Source organism: Monodon monoceros, unplaced genomic scaffold, assembly GCF_005190385.1.
Source record: "Monodon monoceros isolate NGI ecotype Baffin Bay Population unplaced genomic scaffold, NGI_Narwhal_1 Super_Scaffold_10, whole genome shotgun sequence".
Taxonomy (NCBI): domain Eukaryota; kingdom Metazoa; phylum Chordata; class Mammalia; order Artiodactyla; family Monodontidae; genus Monodon; species Monodon monoceros.
This window is the reverse complement of record NW_021703766.1, coordinates 14487536-14506991: the sequence shown is the minus strand read 5'-3', so window position 1 is coordinate 14506991 and position 19456 is coordinate 14487536. Positions and strand designations below refer to the sequence as shown.

Here is a 19456-nt window from a genome sequence, read left to right as displayed (position 1 = left end):
CGAACCGCCGGAGCCGCCCGAAGCGCCCGCGAGCCGCCGGCCGGGCGGGATCCGTGTCCTGAAGGTGAGGTGGGCGGGCGGGTTGGGGAGGGAGCGAAAGCGGGCAGAGGCCGCCCCTACCCCGCGCGGTGGCCGAGGCAGCCGGCGACCCCCACCTCGCGTCGGTCAGTCAGCCTTGCGGCTCAGTCGCCCCCAGAACCCGGCTGGAGGGGCCGCGGCACCCGCGGAGGCCTCTGCAGCTGGCCCCCGCCGAGGCCGCGGCCGCCTCCGTCCCCACTGCTGTCCATCCCTGGCCGCGTGCCACCCGCCTCGCAGGCCCACGCCTTGGGGCCGGCGTCCACCCGGTCGCCGCCGCCACTCGGCTCCTTTGGGACCCCGGGCCCCGCCTCTGCCTCCCCCGGTTGCGCACGGGGCCCCAAGGCCGGCGGCTCCTGGCCCGACAGCGGAGCTGATAGTACGCAGGGCTTTCTCCCCGGACACCTGAAGACATCACCCCAGCGGGAGGATGGCGGCGGTGATTGGCCGGGCGCTGCGGTGTGCTGGGGCTGCGCCGGCTGGAGTGGGCCGCCTCTGCCCTCGGAGCTTACCACCGAAGTTAAGACCCGCTTCTCGCTCCGGAGCGCGGGCCTGGAGGGAGAATCCCCGGAGGAGCTTAATCTCGGGGAATCGCTGGGCGTGCTGCAGAAGGGAGGAGGGGTTGGAGAAAAAGGGGCATTCCTGCTGGCGGGAGTGGGGCTGACAATCCAGAGAGACGGTGACGGGGGAGCAGTTATGCAACAGGCAGCTAACGGGGCTTTTGGCAGGAATTGGGGGGGAGTAGGAGGAAGTGAAGGCAGATGCAGGCAAGGGGGGGAGTGGAGTCTTGAAGGTGATGACAAGAAGTTGAAATGCACAGGAATGTGTAGGGTGGGAAGGGGACAGTGAAGGTGGTTAAAAGGAGGGGTTGTGGGATACACACTGGATGGAGTTTTCTACTAGCCTTCGAAATAGTTGGAGAGAAATTTTTCTGTAGGTCAGATATGTAAACTAGGTGTCCTGGAGATGGAGTGGAATTCCTTCTAAAGTTCTAGAAGAGGAATCAGCAGCCTTTAAAACTTGCCAGAGAAAAGGAAGAGAGAAAAGAAAATTTAGATTTGACGTGTTTCAAAACTACTTTGCAAAACAATGAAAATACATAATGTTTAAAAATTCATTAAGTAATAGTTGTTCTTTGGGATTGAGGATGCGACTGTATACTCGCTACTAAGATTATACGTAGGGCATCACAAAGAAACAACAACATTGGAAAAAAATAATAGATTTGAAGCATCTGGTGAATCCATGAAACAACATAAATTAGAACTCTAAAATATAAAACTTTTTCTGCTGCTACCTCCCAGTCTTAATGCAGCAACTAAAGAAATAACTTTTCATAGTTTATCTCTACTTCTGCATAGACCTTATACATATTTACTTTAATCATGTTTTATATTAAATATAATTACATTATATTAAATATAATTTATATTAAAATTATATTTTAATTAAATATAATTACTCAAAGGCTTTTGGATATTTACTTAAAACTGTAAGGTCACAAAAATGTAAATTGTGAATGAACTTAATAAAGTTCTGCTGGCCTGGCTTATCAGGAAAAGGCAGGTCTGAGAGATAGGTAATGCCCTCTGGCCTAGAAGGTAAACAGCCTTGGCTATTTTTACAACTATTTTTTGGTGAAGAGAGAGTGAGTTGTGGGAGGGAAGGAATTGAGAAATGAGGATCTTTTTTGAAGGGTTCGACCTTCCTGCACTTCCAGGAAGTGGTCCAACCTACCACTGGTTCCGTGGGGTTCCAATCTGGGGACGATTAGAAAGAGTCCAGAAATTAATCTTGATTATAGTGCTGAGCTGGTGATGTGGGAGGCTAACAGTGTTTTAGACCTTTGCATCCTTGCAAATAAATGGGATTGGCTATGAAGAATAGGTGCGGTGTGTTCTACAGACAGAAGTTCCCTTCAGTAGCTGAGTGGTTGAATTTTGTGTCAGGTGAAAGTGGAAAGGAATATGTAAGTAGAAGACTTTCAGAATCGGGAAGAAAGCCATAGTTTCCTACATGTTCTTCTCTGAAAACCGTTTTAAAAAGGTTTACCATTCTTTTCTGTAACTCTTCTATACTTAATACCAAATCATGAACATCATTATTGTCAAAGAGTATAGATCGTCATAAAAAGGCTAATATAGCTAAACTGGTGTAACTTTAGCCACATTAGATCTAGGTCCACCGTATGGCCTACTGGAAAATTTGATTCAAAATCTGCCCCCAGATTTATTTAGCAAATTGCTATTTATTTATTTATTTAAACATCTTTATTAGAGTATAATTGCTTTACAATGGTGTGTCAGTTTCTGCTTTGTAACAAAGTGAATCAGTTATACATATGTCCCCATATCTCTTCCCTCTTGCATCTCCCTCCCACCTTCCCTATCCCACCCTTCTAGGTGGTCACAAAGCACCCGAGCTGATGTCCCTGTGCTATGTGGTTGCTTCCCACTAGCTAGCTATTTTACGTTTGATAGTGTATATATGTCCGGGCCACTCTCTCACTTTGTCCCAGCTTACCCTTTCCCCTCCCCGTATCTTCAAGTCCATTCTCTAGTAGGTCTGCATCTTTATTCCCGTCTTGCCCCTAGGTTCTTCTGACCATTTTCTTTTTTTTTTTTAGATTCCATATATATGTGTTAGCATATGGTATTTGTTTTTCTCTTTCTGACTTACTTCCCTCTGTATGACAGTCTCTAGGTCCATCCACCTCACTACAAATAACTCAGTTTTGTTCCTTTTTATGGCTGAGTAATATTCCATTGTATATATGTGCCACATCTTCTTTATCCATTCATCTGTTGATGGACACTTAGGTTGCCTCCATGTCCTGGCTATTGTAAGTAGAGCTGCAATGAACATTTTGGTACATGACTCTTTTTGAATTATGGTTTTCTCAGGGTATATGCCCAGTAATGGGATTGCTGGGTCGTATGGTAGTTCTATTTTTAGTTTTTTAAGGAACCTCCATACTGGCTGTATCAATTTACATTCTCACCAACAGTGCAAGAGGGTTCCCTATTCTCCACAGCAAATTGCTATTTAGAATATAGTCCTTTATAACTGTAGTTGGAATATAAGTATGAGATTTTTAATACTCTTTAAGATTATTAGGAGTATCCTTGAAGCAGAAATTTCCAGATGTTTGGAAATTTGGAGAGGTTTTTTTTTTCTTTTTTTTTTTACTCAGTCTGTAGAAGAAATGAAGTTATAATTAATCTACTCAGTGGATTCTGTGAGACGTGTTTCTTCAATAATAGTTTCAGGTTTTTATCAAAATAATGTGTTTGTATGGCTTTTAAAATCAATTACTACCAAAAAGATTTTAATGAACTGAAATATTCTTCCCCTCTTTATCTCATCCACCCCTTCCAAAATATTCCTTAGCATGTATATTCCTAGAGATGAGCCCATATTCTAAAGTTTTGAATGCAGAAACATATCTCCTACTTTAGGATATTTCACAGTCTAGTAGAACTCACTGAGTATGAAGAGTTACTTCAGTAAATCCTGTTCTACCATACATACCTTAGAGTTAGTTCATTGGGCGTTTAATAGTTTATCACCTTTGAACTGATCAGAGCCCTCATTTTTAGAGGGTTAAAAGTGTAAAACTGAAGTGGGTGCTTAAATCATGGCTTACTCTGAAGATTTCGGCTTTCTAGAAATATCTTTAAGTCTTAAATGTGCTCTTTATACACTTGTTTGATGTGAGGGTGATTATAGTTATGTTCCCTTTTAGAGAAACTTGTCAATAGTTCTTATATAAGAGTAAAGGGAGGAAATAAAGTGTTCTCCATCTAGCATTTCCAGTGGAATGGTGATTCTAAAAGCTGCAAGCATCTCAGAGGACAGAAGTGACCTTTCCAACATTTACCTGATGGTTTAGGCAGTGGAGAAGGAAGCACTAGGTAATTCAGCAGTAACTAATGATAGCTAAACAGTCCATCTAGATTGTTGCCAGAAGGCTATGCTTGCTTGGTATCTAGGCCGTTAAATGCCCATTGAACAGGTTTAAGAGAATGATATCTACTAAAGTTCTAACTCAGCAGTTTATTTTCATGGGGTGGAATATATCATATAAACAGGAGATACATTCTTTGACCAACAACACATGGGTTTCAACAGTGTAAAGTTCTTAAAACTTTATGTATAGTCTTTTTTTTTTTTTTTTTTTTTTGCGGTACATGGGCCTCTCACTGCTGTGGCCTCTCCCGTTTCGGAGCACAGACTCCGGACGTGCAGGCTCAGCGGCCATGGCTCACGGGCCTAGCCGCTCCACAACTGTGGGATCTTCCCGGACCGGGGCACGAACCCGTGTCCCCTGCATCGGCAGGCAGACTCTCAACCACTGCGCCACCTGGGAAGCCCTATGTATAGTCTTAAGGGAAATAGATATACACATTAAAAAATGACTGTTAAAAATCCTCACAGAAGAAAAATCATGGATGAACTAATGTAATACTTCCTGGGGTCTGCCTTGACTTTTCTAAGATTGATAAGGTTAGTGGGATATTATTTGACCTTAAAAAGTTTTTTTAAAGAAGCTTTTTGGTGGATGTGTGGAGTGGTGTCCACTGGCCCTCTCTTAATAGCAGTGAGCAAAATTTCTCTCCACTGAGTGCAGAATGCAGAGCTTCCTTGTATAAATGTTACTGCACTGTATAGAATACTGTTTTCAGATGGTTCAGTTGACCTTTACCAAAGATTAAAAAATAAGGAATATTTAAAATCACTGTCTAATTATGCAGTGGTTAAGATTATTTAGTGGTGCAAATATGATGGTCCCTGTGTTTATAAAATATGTGCTCAAAAGCCCTTTGTTAATTCTGAGATGTTCAGCTTTGAGAAAATGCTCTTTATGAGAAGAAAGACGCCTAGTTCCCACTTGTAGCAGGGGTTTATCCTATTTATCTAAAGTTAGAATCAGTAATAATCCTCATGGTTTTGATTAGCTGTACTTAAATCCCTAAGATCTGTAAAATGATTGATTCACCTATTATCATAAATTTAAACAATGAAGCCATTCTCGATTTCTTGTTTTTCTTTTTCTCCATGTGGGGAATACCTTCTAACTTTTCCTTCCCCTTTCTTTATCATCTTCAGAGATTTAATTTTAGGCGCTACAGTTATCCTCAAATATTTAATCTCAGTAATTACAAAAATAATATTTGCTTTATAGATATTTCTGTTTTCCAATGAGGAATAGTAGCAAAAGTATTTTATTTACTTTGTGGCTGATACAGAGGAAAGGTGATAGGGTTTCCTATAAAAATGGAGATTTTTTTCCCCAAGTTTGTTCAACTTCTTGCTAAAGCTAATTAGGCTAAAGTACAGACTGGGAATAAATGTCTGTGACATCACTGAGTTCTGCATGCATCTCTGGGCCACCCAGGTGCTAAGGTACTGTAATAGGTTCTCAGTGTATAAGAGAAGAAGAAATACCAAATAAATAATTAAAAACTCATTGTGATTTACATGGGAATGGAAGTATGTTTAAGGTGAAGAAGTTCTGTGGAGGAGAGTGCAGAGTTATTAATTCTTTTTAATTAGTAGGAGAAAGCAGGGATGGGAGACATGGAAAGCTCCACAGAGAGGGTGACGTTTGAGTAATTTTGAAGAATAACTACTCAGATGGACAAGATGGAGAAGGACATTTCAGGCAAGTCACAGAATTGTGGAATAGTTGGTGTGTTCGGGGAGTTGGATATGACAAACAGAGTGAAATACAGTGGGGAGTGGCCCTAGAAAGGTGGGTCAGTGTAATTCTTTGTGGAAATTAGTTTTTTATTAATGGGAATAGAAATGGCCCATTTAAAAAAAATAGAGCAGGTAAATATTGATCTTTAGAAACTTGTTATATTGCTGTAGCAGTTGTTTTTGCTCTGAGATAATGTGACTTCACAATGTATATGCATACCTAAGTTATCAAATGCAACAGTAATTTTTCTTTTGAAACATGAGGATAATGGAAAGAATATTTGTGCAGTATTGTGTTGATTCTGTAGTTCCTTATTTGGGATATGAGGCAGAGGACTAGGACCCTAGAGGAACTTTCAGTTTGCATATGGAGACATACGGAAATGTTTATTGCAGCATTGTTTCCGACACTGAAAAATTAGAAACAAACTAAATGCCCTCAGCAGGAGAATGGATAAATTTCAGTGTATTCGTATAATGGAATGTTATTCAAGAGAATGAGCAGGGTGTATTAATCATAGATACATCTCTAAACCAATGTTGAATCAAACAAAAAAAATTGCAGGGTGAAACATAAGTATGTTAGGTTTTAGATAAAGTTTTAAATCATGTAAAACAATACTATATAGAGTTTATAGATATATACGTATATGGCAAACATAAAAAATGCATGGGAGGACTTCCCTGGTGGCACAGTGGTTAAGAATCCGCCTGCCAATGCAGGGGACACGGGTTTGAGCCCTGGTCTGGGAAGATCCCACATGCCATGGAGCATCTAAGCCCGTGAGCCACAACTACTGAGCCCACATGCCACAACTACTAAAGCCCACGCACCTAGAGCCCGTGCTCTGCAACAAGAGAAGCCACCACAATGAGAAGCCCGTGTACCGCAACGAAGAGTGGCCCCCGCTCGCCACAACTAGAGAAGGCCCATGCGCAGCAACACAGACCCAACGCAGCCAAAAATCAATCAACCAATCAATCAATAAAAATCAGAAATTAAAAAAAAATGCATGGGATGATAAACACTATAGTAGAGTGTTTATTTCTGGGGAGAGAGGGAGGTGAATGGGATTTTTTTTAGGTAATAGGTGGCTTTAGCTATATATGTAAGGATATATCATATATATGTTCTTTAGAATAATGATCTGAACTAAATATGGCAAAATATTAAAGTTTGTGAAAATTAGATAGTAGGTACACTACTGTTCTTGACATTTTTATGAAAACATAAAGAAAAAAAAAGGTCAGAAGATGACTGACAGGGACTCTCCTGGTGGTCCAGTGGTAAAGACTCAGCCTTCCAATGCAGGGGACATGGGTTTCGATCCCTGGTTGGGGAATTAAGATCCCACATGCCACGAGGACTAAGCCCATGCGCGTCAAACTACAGAACCCACATGCCCTGGAGCCTGTGCGCCACAATTAGAGAAAGAAAACCTGCACACCGCAGTGAAGTTCCCGTGTGCCGCCACTAAGACCTGACGCAGCCAAAAATAAAAAAGTAAAAAAAAAGTAAAAGTAGAAAAAAAAAGATGATGGACAGAGACATGAACAGCTAGCAGTAAAGAGAATGAAAATTTTCAGTTTAGGGCTGGGCATGGCAGGTGCAGAAGGCTCTGTGAGAGGAGGCGGTACTGAGTCAAGTATTGGTGACTACGGAGTGGAAAGGTGGGCTGAGGACTGAATGTGTCTAATTCAGTCAGACATTTGAGCTAATGATTTCTTTTTCCTGACGTTTTTAGAGAACTATGAAACGCAATGGGAGCAGACATTGTCTGAATAGGAGAAGTAGGTTTGGTTCTCGAGAGAGAGACTGGCTGCGAGAAGATGTGAAGAGAGGCTGTGTTTACCTGTACGGAGCAGACACCGCCACGGCCACTGCAGCCAGCGCCTCCGCCACTGCCTCCTCCTCCTCCGACTTACATCTTGTCCTTTGCACAGTAGACACGCCAGCGTCAGAAATTTGTGCTGGAGAGGGAAGGGAACGTCTTTATTTGCAGCTTCATGGAGACCTGGTCAGGTGAGGTCAGAGTTTTACCACTAATTCTCCTGCAGTATAAGTCACATGTGTTTCTGCTTGGAAGTGGGCTTTAGGACTTCATTCGTGCTGGAGCTGATGATGGTTATGGGGTCACTAGGCTTGAAAAAAGATTTCTCCCTGGAGAAATCTGACATTAGGATTCTTGAATTTAAAAACTGTCAGTTTTTAAAGGAAAGGGAAGGAAAATTTGATAATTACTTCATTTGGATTATATCATAGGTCGGATATCTAAATTTAAAATAAATTTTTTTTAAAGATTTTTTAAACATTAAATTTATTTATTTTTGGCTGCATTGGGTCTTCGTTGCTGTGTGCGGGCTTTTCTCTAGTTGCGGTGAGTGGGGGCTACTCTTCGTTGTGGCACCCGGGCTTCTCATTGCGGTGGCTTCTCTTGTTGTGGAGCACGGGCTGTAGGTGCACGGGCTTCAGTAGTTGTGGCTCACAGGCTCTAGAGCACAGGCTCAGTAGTTGTGGCTTGCAGGCTTAGTTGCTCTGTGGCATGTGGGATCCTCCCGGACCAGGGCACGAACCTGTGTCCCCGCATTGGCAGGTAGAGTCTTAACCACTGCGCAGCCAGGGAAGCCCAAAATAAATATTTTTAAAGTTTTTAAGCAATACATATAAACAGAATGAAATAGAAATGTATAAAAGGAAATAGAATGAGAAGTACCTATGGTCATGCATGAGTATGTGTCATTATTTGTATATAAATTTTAAAACTAATGGTGCTACATGCAACATGTCAACTTAATATCTCTTAGAAATCTTTCCATATTAATGTTTATATAATTTTCATTTATTTAATGGCTAAATAGTATTTCATTTTATGAATCTACCACAATTTTAGCTAGTCTCCTGTTAATGGACATGTAAGTTGTTACCAGTTTTTTTACTACAAGTACTGTTGCAGTGAATATCCTTGTACCTGTGATATTTCTCCCATGTGGAAGTCATCTGTAGGGTAAAGTCCTAGAAGTGGAATTGCTGGCTCAAAGGGTATGTGCATGTTTAATTTTGAGAGATTTTGTCAAATTCCTCTTCATAGAACTTATACTTCGATGAATAATATAAAAGTATACCTACTTCCCCCTTACTTTCTCCAGAATATGTTAAATTTTACATATACAGACACATCCTCATGCACGAGCACATACTTGATTGTGAATAGAAATGATTGTCAACAGTTTTTAGAGAATCATAAATTCAGCATTCCAAGGACAACTCTTTTTTCAAGGCTGATGACTTAGATTTTTGCAAATCTGATAGGAATTTTGTTATTTTGTTTTAATTTTCATTTATATTAATGAGTTAGGTTGAGCATATTTTCATAGGTTTAATTTATTTAAAATCTTTTAAAAAATTTTTTTTTGCTGTACGCGGGCCTCTCACTATTGTGGCCTCTCCCGTCGCAGAGCACAGGCTCCGGACACGCAGGCTCAGCGGCCATGGCTCACTGGCCTAGCCATTCTGCGGCATGTGGGATCTTCCCGGACCGGGGCACGAACCCGTGTCCCCTGCATCGGCAGGCGGACTCTCAACCACTGCGCCACCAGGGAAGCCCTGATTCAGTTTTTAAAAAAAAACTATTAGTTCTTTGAGTTAGACCTCAAATAAGAGCTCCTTAAGTGCCTGACCATTGACTTTCTCTCCTCCCCTTTCCCTGTAATAAATAAATGTCTCAAAACAGAATTCAAAACTGTGGATTCAGTACTGTTGAAAGTGAGAAAGGAGGCTCCCACTTACACCTAAAAATGTGGCAATGATAGTAACACCTTTAGCTGAGCTAAACATTGATATCATTTTAAAGTCTAAACTGGGGTTTATTATTATTTTCCTTTAGGATTTGGACTAATTCCTGAAAAAGTAGACTAGCACTTGAATGTTTTCCTTGTTCACCAGTTAACTACATTTCCTAAATCCATTTGTAAAATGAAAGGATCGGACTGGGTGACCCTTAGGCTTTTCTAAATCTTAACACTGATTCCGATCTAATTTTATCAGGTGGAAAGCCTTGACCTACATTATAGCTGGTAGTGATTGACGGAGTTCAAGTATTTAAACCTAAGACTTATTACTCATCTGTATACCAATGTGTGTATACACAAAAATACTAGAAAAGTGGAGAAAACCCCACTTGAATTGGCTTGCTACTACTAGTTGTGTAGTTAAGAATCCAAATGTGATACAATTTACTTTAGTGAATCTAAACTGTACTTAAAATGGAGAGTTTGTCTCCTTTTAGTCCTGTAGCCTTGATAATTTCTAATGAAATAGCTCTTTGAAAACATAATTGATTATAAAATAATGAAAACACTGTTGAACTGTGGTTTGAAGATATGAATATATTTTCTTTTTTAAAAAATTTAAAAAAATTTGTACAATTTTTAAAGGTTACACTCCATTTGCAGTTATTATAAAATATTGGCTGTATCCCCTGTGCTGTACACTACATCCTTGTAGCCTGTCTGACACCCAGTAGTTTGTGCCTCCCACTACCACCTCCACTCCCCCCGCCCCCCTGCCCTGGCTGTGTTGCTCCTCCACCCCCCACTGGTAGCCCCTAGTTTGTTCTCTATATTTGCAAGGCTGCTTCTTTTTTGCTACATTCACTAGTTTGTTGTGTTTTTAGATTCCACATAGAAGTGCGATCATACATTATTTGAGATCCGAATATATTCTCATTGCTGGAATAGGAGCTCAAGAAGCCTCAGCCAGCCAAAGAAATGATGATGATATATTTTAGCTAACACTAAGTGCTTTCTTTTGCTAGTTAACGGGCTTACTGCTTTATGCACATTTTCTCATTAAATCCTCACAGTAACTCTAAGAGAGGTAGGGTTATTCCTTTCCAATGAGGAAAGTTGAGGCTCTTCGAGAGGTCCAGTAACTTGTTCAAGGCCAGGCAGGTACTGCCAAGCAGTTGGAATGTTGACATCATTCATGATAGATGGTAGACTTCCTTCCGAGTAAAGGCCCTCCCGGAGGGGAACTGGCACAGTGTGCCTTGCTCAGTTTCACTATTTAATCATAATTGTTTAAAGATCTTTTTTAGACCTCTTACTCAACGGTTAATTGCTTGAGTTCAGTCTTACGTTTATCGCATCAGAAGAATAGGTACTTTCTTTGTAATAGCCCTTCATAAGATAGTTGACAGTCTAACACAATATCTTTTTTTAATAACATTTTTTGCTGCTTAATGAAGTGTGATTTATATTCATTGTAGAAATTTTGGAAAAATGAAAAAGTATAAAGAGAAATAATTTTCATTGCTTATGCTTTTTGTAGATTATCTCACTTAATCCTCATAACAATCTTGTTAGGTAAATACTTTCCCTATTTTATAGATGAGGAAAATGAGTCTTAAAAGAGCTAATCATCTCACCTAGAATCACTTGGCTGGTAAGTGTAGAGCTGGAATTTGAACTCTGGCATTCTGACACCAGATTCCATATATTACCTCCCCCTTCCCCCGCCATGCTGACATTTTTTTTTCCAGATCTTTTTCAGAATAAGTGTGTGTGTGTGTAATTTTTTAAAATTACGTATTTGGACCCACACCATATATTCAATTTTATTTACTGCTTACTTCAATTAATTTCCTTGTGTCATTAAAAATTCCTTAGATACCAGTTTTAATAACTACAGAATATTCTATTTTATGCATATACTATAACTTGTTTAAAATTTGAGAAATTATGTGCAGTAATGGTGTAGAGCTTGGATTCTGGATTGAGAGTGTGTGTGTTCAAATTGGCTGTGTTACTATGCAAGTTGCCTAACGCTTTGTCCTCAGTTTACTAATCTGTACAATGGAGGATGGTAATATTTACATTATAGAGTTATCACAAGGATTAAATAGATTATACATGTTATGAAGATTAAGTGAATTAATACTTGTAACGCTTCTTAAACTCGAATGTCCAGCTGGGGAGCTTGTTAAAATGCAGATTCTGATTCAGTGGCTCTGGGGTGGGGCCTGTGGGTCTATATTTCTATTAAGCTCCTAAGTGATGTGCTACACTTTGAGGAGCAAGGAAGTAAACTTCTTAAAATGATGCCTGGACCTAGTAAGTGCTCAATAAGTGTTACCTGTTTGGGTTGTTTCAAGTCACTCAACCCTTAGAAGTAGTGTGATGACTACCTTTGCCCATGACTCTTTACATTGTTGATTTCCGTGAACTAGGTCATAGTAATGGGATTACTGGCACTAAAATTACCCCATGTTTTTCCTAAATCATCCATGATTTCCTTCTTTCCTTACTCTTTTTTAATCATGGACTTGTCACTTGAATTTAACAGAGGGATTACTAGTTTATAGAATTTTAGCACTTGAAGGAACCTAAGAGAGATGCCTACTAGCAGGGGTCTCCAACCCCTGGCACTGGGCCGCACAGCAGGAGGTAAGCAGTGAGTGGGTGAAACTTCATCTGCTGCTCCCCATTGCTCACATTACCGCCTGAACCCCCTCCCGCTGCCCCCCACCAGCCTCCCTGCCACCGGTCCGTAGAAAAATTGTCTTCCACCAAACCGGCCCCTGGTGCCAAAAAGGCTGGAGACCGCTGCCTACTAGTAAAATGAACCCAACCTACCAACCTCACCATCCACTGCCCTTTCCATCCAGAAATACGTGTGGGGGCAGGGCTTTTGGTTATCACAACTACAGGGGAGGGTTACCAGCATCTAGGGTCAGCATTCAGGACAGGGAGCCTTAATGTCCTCAATGTGTGGGACCATCTTGTACAGCAAAGAATTGTCCTACCTAAAAGGCCAGTTACTTCCCCATGGGAATCACTGAAACCATTTTCTTTCGTTTTATGGATGTGAAACAGAGGCCTGGAGAGGTCAGGTCCAAAGCACATTCCTGCAGCTGCCTGGTGCTAGTGCTCGAGTTGGAACACAAGTATCCTGTCTCCCAGTCCGGTGCCCTTTACATGATACTATTTGGTCTGTCTGTTTTATTGGACTGTTAAAGTGACAGATGACTCAGTAGTGAAGCTTAGTGTAGTCATTGCCTTCTCTTTGAAAAGTTGTAAAAATATCACATGTAACAAAATGAAGTGCCCTTTGGCTCGTGGTCATATTTTTACTTTTATTTTCAGTCATCAAAATGACTAAGATTTCTGTGGTTGATACACTATCTTTTAAGATAAGCTAAGAATAGATAAAATATATCTAACAGAAAATTATGCCCTCAGCATTTGGGATCCTGAGTTCTAATTCCTTTACTATCACTGACTTGCTGGGTGACCTCTTAACAGTCACTATAGTTTTGTTTTACCATATTTTGATATTGTAAAAGTGGAATGAAAAGTCCTGTTTCAGGATACATACTGAGCTGATTAACCCTGAGGAAGGAAAAGGATTATTTTTGTTTTGTGTTTCATATTTCTGTAGTATTTTAAAGCTTTAAAAGAATGTGTTACACATTAAGTAATTTGTTTTTATTAAAACTTTGTTTTGTTTTTACATTTTAATACTTCTAAAATCAGTGTGTATCTTACAGTTGTTGGTAGGTCATAGTCTAACTGGCAGTGTTTTTTCTTTCTTAATGGTTGTTACAATGCCATCTGGTTTACTGCAGTACAGTTCCGACACTAACCACGCAGAGTTTGCACAAACTTCCTTCACAAGTTAAAGGACATTACACCTGAGACTAACACAACGTTGTTAATCAGCTATACTCCAATATAAAATAAAAATTAAACAAACAAACAAACAATTTAAAGGGCCTGGTCTCCAACAAGACCGCCCTGACTTTACACTCTGGTTGCATTTCAGGCCAACTGGATAAAAATTTAGGGGGCTCCCATGACCCCTTCAGGTTCAATAATTCACTAGAATGTCTCACAGAACACAAGAAAGCAATATTTTTTTTTTTTTTTTTTTGCGGTGCGTGGGCCTCTCACTGTTGTGGCCTCTCCCGTTGCAGAGCACAGACTCCGGACGCGCAGGCCCAGAGGCCATGGCTCACGGGCCCAGCCGCTCCGCAGCATGTGGGATCTTCCCAGACCGGGGCACGAACCCGTGTCCCCTGCATCGGCAGGTGGACTCTCAACCACTGCGCCACCAGGGAAGCCCAAGAAAGCAATATTTAAGATTACAATTTTCGTATAAAGGATACAAATCAGGACCAGCCAAATGAAGACACACATAGGGTGAGGTCTGGGAGCATCCGTGTTACCCTCCCAGCACATTAGTGTGTTCATCCATCGGGAAGCTTCAGTACAGAGTTTTTATTGAGGTATTATAGGGTAGGCTTGACTGATTTAATCATTGATCAGGTAGGTGCTTGAACTCAAATCTCCAGCCCTCCCCTCCCCCAAGGTCGGGCTCACTCCAAGCCCCAGCCCTGTCTTCACGTGGTTGGTCTTTCTGGTGACCAGCCCCCATCCTGAGTCAGCTCATTTCTTAGCATAAACCTAGGGGTTATCCAAGGGGCTCATGAATAACTAAGACACTCCCATTACTCAGGAAACTCTGAGGATTTAGAATCTACCCCACAGGAACCAGGGACCACGAAGGCTAGAAAGACTCTCATACAACAATGATGCATAAAAATAGTCTATCTTTCAAATGATGATGTATTAGACTAATGACGTACAGTAATTTTAAAACATAACTTTTTATGTTTCTTGGTGTAAGTTAACATATGAAGTGCTTTGAGCTCTCTTCTGCATACATTTTAAATCTACATTTAGAAAATAATATTGTTTCCCTAAAGGAGGCTAGGCTTTGTAAGGAAACCGACACAGGTTCAAACCCTGATGCCATATGTACTAATTGTGTGACTCTCTGAACCTCATTTTTCTTATTTCCTAGTTTTGTAAAATGTGAGATACTTCCCAGCATAGTGTCAGGTATGGGGTAAACATTCATCGAAGTATCCTTGTTGTTTGTATCATGATCTGTATTGTCGGTCTTCAAATTTTGCAGATTTTACCTTTATAGATGGCCAGAGATTGAGTTTTAACCTGACTTTGATGTAGAGAATGCTGCTCTGCTTTGTTAGGGTCTTGGATACAATATGTTGGGTTTTAATAATGTATACTTTTGGGCTTCCCTGGTGGCGCAGTGGTTGAGAGTCCGCCTGCCGATGCAGGGGACATGGGTTCGTGCCCCGGTCCGGGAAGATCCCACATGCCGCGGAGCGGCTGGGCCCGTGAGCCATGGCCGCTGAGTCTGCGCGTCCGGAGCCTGTGCTCCGCAATGGGAGAGGCCACAACAGTGAGAGGCCCGCGTACCAAAAAAAAAGAAAAATAATGTATACTTTTGCCTCCCACTATTAACTAGAATTCTTGTGAAATGATACCTGGAATGAAATGTACTCTTCTCTTACCTCTAACTTAACTGTGGGCGCTGTTCAGATTGGCTAAGAGCTGCAAACACTGTTGATAGCATTACTGTATTGGTTGGCTGGTTTGGAGAAAAATAACCATATGCACATATATTCAGATTTACAAGGACTGTTGTGCTCCTTGAAGCATTAGAAGCAAACTAAAACTGCTAACAATAGTCATATTGTCTCTTCTTAAAGCGCAGTGGAAGTATTTCAAATGCTGAATGGAACCTTTCTTTGCTAACATACTCTCTCCTACACCTGTTTTGCAGTATATATATTTCCTTTGATTTGTGAGAGATTTAACACACAGCTAATTAGCGGCCTGTTAAACTTTTGGAACTTTGAAACACAAAATTGATCCGTAAGCATATTATAGCATTTCCCTCCCCCATACTCTACTCTCTTAAGCAGATGAGTTTAATGAGTAAATGGAATTAGTCCCTCGTTTTACTTGTTTTTGCAGTTCTTGAACTATTTCTTGTTTGCTCATTTATGCTAAATTAATAAGAGCAGATGTTGAGATTCTCTTGATTTTTTTTTTCCCTGTCCCACCAGGGAGAATACTTTCTTTAGGTGGAAATATATAAAGAGGTTTTCCAAAATCTACAGAGCCTTTTTAGACCAGGACATTTGATCAGGTAAAATATGTCAGAATTAGGATATTTCCATTTCTCCTGGTTTTCCAGAGAGAAATAGGAAAATTGAGTCAGTGAGCTTTAGCCTGAAAGTATTAATAATGTTTCTTGGTCTTGAATATGTCATCATTATATGGAATTATATTTAAATACATTGATCTCTGTATCCAAAAATAATAGCAGTGTTCACGTAGAATTTGTATTATATTAGCAAGGTGTCTTAAATACATGAAAGAGCCCTGAGTTTTAAAAGATGCTGAAGATCATCTGGCCCAACTTGGTTCTTAGAGGAGACTCGTCTAAAGTGTCCGTGACAGAGGGCTCTCTAGCTCTCTGTGAACTATTTTGAGACGTAGTCTGTTTCATTATTGGGCTTCTCTAATCATTAAGGTTTTTCCTCATTTTTCAATCAACTCTACCTGTGCAACTTCTCCTTGGTCCTAGTCCTATTCTTTGGAGCAATCTAGATAGAGTAAGTCTAATCCTTCTTGACATTGGAAGGTAGAGAGGGCTCTTTATGCCCCTGGTCACCTTGTCTTCAAGTTAATCCTTCAGTCAGTCTTCCTATTACATGGCTAATTGACCCGTCCAGGATATAGTTTATTAGAAGTCTCTCTTAAAATGCATCCTTCTTCGAAGAATTCTACCATTGTACTGGGAAGGTGCCTAATTGTCACAGCCCTTTGTGGATTTTTATTTTATTTGGCTAGAGATTAATTGTAACTGATATTTTTATTCTGAAAAGTTTATTTTTCATTTCTATTAAATTCAATATTTATTGGTCTTTGTAGGCTTTTAGTTCTTTGGTCATTCCCCATGTAGTAGTTCTGAGCTGATGGAAGCTGAAAGTCAGAACTGAACAGTCAGGAGGGGCCAGGAGGTGGTTTTACTTTATTTTTATTTATTTATTTTAGATTTTTGAAAACATGTTTATTTATTTGGCTGTGTTGGGTCCTAGTTGCGGCATGAGGGATCTAGTTCCCTGACCAGGGATCGAACCCTGGCCCCCTGCATTGGGAGTGTGGAGTCTTAGCCACTGGACCACCAGGGAAGTCCCTATTTTTATTTTTTACTTTCTGTACTCATCAATATGATTTCCATTCCTAAATTACCATATTTTTACAGTTGTTTATATTCCACTTTGTAGTATTTCCATTTCATGTTTTTTTAAATTAAAGCATATTACCAACCAGTATTTTCTAGTTCTTTAACCACAAAACACAGAGTTCTTTCATATCTTTTTGCCATGATGGAAGGTTTATCATGTTTCTTCTGATTAATACAAGACTTAAGTTTTCTAAACAGAATCCTTTTAGGATATGAATAATGTTCTTCAAGATCTTTTAAACATACAGGCTTTCCTATACTTGTTTTTTGGTTGTTGTTTCAGATAGGGGAGACATTTTATTTTTATTCTAATTAAACTTTTATTCCATTCCTAAGAATTTTTTTGAATAATGTCAGTACATTATTGAACACTACTACATGCCAAATAATTTGCTAAGCACTTTATATACTATGTGATATCTTCTTGTAAGCAAATAAATAAATACTTCTAATAACAACTCTGTGAGTTAGGCACTACCCATTATACTGATGGGTATTTAAGACAATGAGGTTAAATAACTTGTCTAGGGGCATACATGCAGTTGATAAGTGGCAGAAGTGAGACTCAAACCCAGGCAGTCTGACTTTTGGAGCTCATGCTCTTAGCTGGTGTATTTATGACTCTTTGCTTTCTGATAAAAGAATTGTAAATGAGCTGCCTTAAGTCTGTGTGATTTTAAAATATGCAGTGTCACCAGAAGCCACAAGTGATTACTAACATTCTGGTTTTACCTAGCTTTCAGTCAGAACCATGTAATCTAATGATTTCTGGGGAATTACTGGGCAGTTCATTCCTAGTTTTTATGGAAAAATCATCTGTGAAGCCAGAGGAAATATATAGGATATAGTCAGCAACCCAAAGTCTCCATTTATAATTGTGTTGCAGCTTATGTGAAATCACTTATGGCCAGGTACAATCTTTTATATCTCATAATTTCAATTCGATGCCTTTAAGTTTGAAACGGAGGTTCTCAAAGGGCCCTCTGGGGGTCTCTGAGACTTTCTGAAGAGGTGCATGAGGTCAAAACTCTTTCATAATAATGAGGTATTAATTTTCTTTTTCACTTTCAGTCTTGTAAGTATACAGTGGAGTTTTCTAGACGCTACATATCTGAGAATCTAGCTGTCTTCTATTAAACCAGCTGTTAAAGAGATTTATAAAATATAAAATAATGCAAGTCTTCTCACTAAATTTGTTTTATTCTGAAAATATAGTTTTCAAAAAATATTTGTTAACATGTAATGTGTTTATTGTTATTTTAAAATGAATAACTAAATATTTAGAAATTCTTAAGTTTAGTTTCTCATTCAGTAAATGTCAATAGATAAACCCCGTGTAAACAAAAGCTCTTTGGGGGCCTCAAAAACTATAGAGGGATCCCGAGACCAAAAACTTTGAGCACCACTTGTTTAGATTAGTTGTATCATGTGATATTAGAGAAAATCTTGATATAGAAGTAAAAATCTAGCACGTATTAAAAGATTTTAAAAATCAAATGAAGTGTGTTTATTACTTAACAAATATTTTTCTTTTGAATTGTATAAGCAGGAGACTGGAACCTACTGAACGACCTCTTCAGATTGTTTATGATTACTTGTCCAGGCTGGGGTTTGATGACCCTGTGCGCATACAGGAGGAGGCGGCAAATCCTGACCTTGGCTGTATGCTTCGATTTTATGGTGGTAAGGATTTATCATGGCTGTGTGTATACATTAATGACTTTTAATTGATTATTTGTACCTCTGTCTGTCTTCAGCCTTTTAAAAAGATTTTATCCAAAGCCATTTTTAAGCCAATTTACTAATGTAGTTAGAAAACAACAGCAAAAACAGCCTTCCCTTTTTATTTTTGCTCTTTTTGTTCTGGTGTTTTGCTCACTTACAGAATTGTTACGTACTTTTGTCAGCATCTTGATCAAATCATAGCTTTAGTATCAGTTATATTTTCAAGTTCTTTATAAAGTCCATGAACTTCTGGATAGTTCGAGAATGTTGAGAAGTAGGTGGTTATTATCATATATGACTTAACATTTGATGAACACATCAGACGTGTATATTGTTGAATTTAGTAAGCTTTAAATCTTGGATATTTTACATGCTCTTCTCTTTTGGTGCATTTTTTCCTTATTGACTATTTTTCATCTGATCACTTTAGTCATAAAGTTAGCCTTAAGGAAGTCAGAATATTTCTGAATATTACTCTCCAAATACACATCAATAACTAATAATACTACTGAGTACCATTTTTTGAGTGCTTACTGTGTGCTTTTATGCTTGTGAATTACCCAGTTTACTCAGTATAGCCACCTTATGCTCTAGGAACTGTTGTCTCATTTTACAGAGACAGAGAAGTTAACTTGTTCAAGGTCATACAGCTAGTAAATAACAGAGCTATTTAACACCTAACAGTTTTGAGTTAATATGACCCATTTATCAAACAGTTGAACTAGTAACTAAGTTATTAGTGTATGTAGGCATAACCATTTACTAAGATTTCCTGCTCTCATTCCTCAAATTATTGATTTAATCTGAACTCTTGTGAGACATGTCACA

General features: G+C 39.5%; 1 protein-coding gene across 1 annotated transcript in view; it reads left to right on the top strand.

The window, feature by feature from the left end:
* Positions 1–19456, top strand: part of PHLPP2 (PH domain and leucine rich repeat protein phosphatase 2) — a 72851-nt gene continuing 53395 nt past the window's right edge. Inside the window, exons 1-3 of the mRNA XM_029211522.1 lie at positions 1–64; positions 7524–7801; positions 18453–18586. Of these exons, the coding sequence (XP_029067355.1) occupies positions 7530–7801; positions 18453–18586 (406 nt within the window). The 5' untranslated portion in view covers positions 1–64; positions 7524–7529. The remainder of the gene's footprint in view (positions 65–7523; positions 7802–18452; positions 18587–19456) is intronic.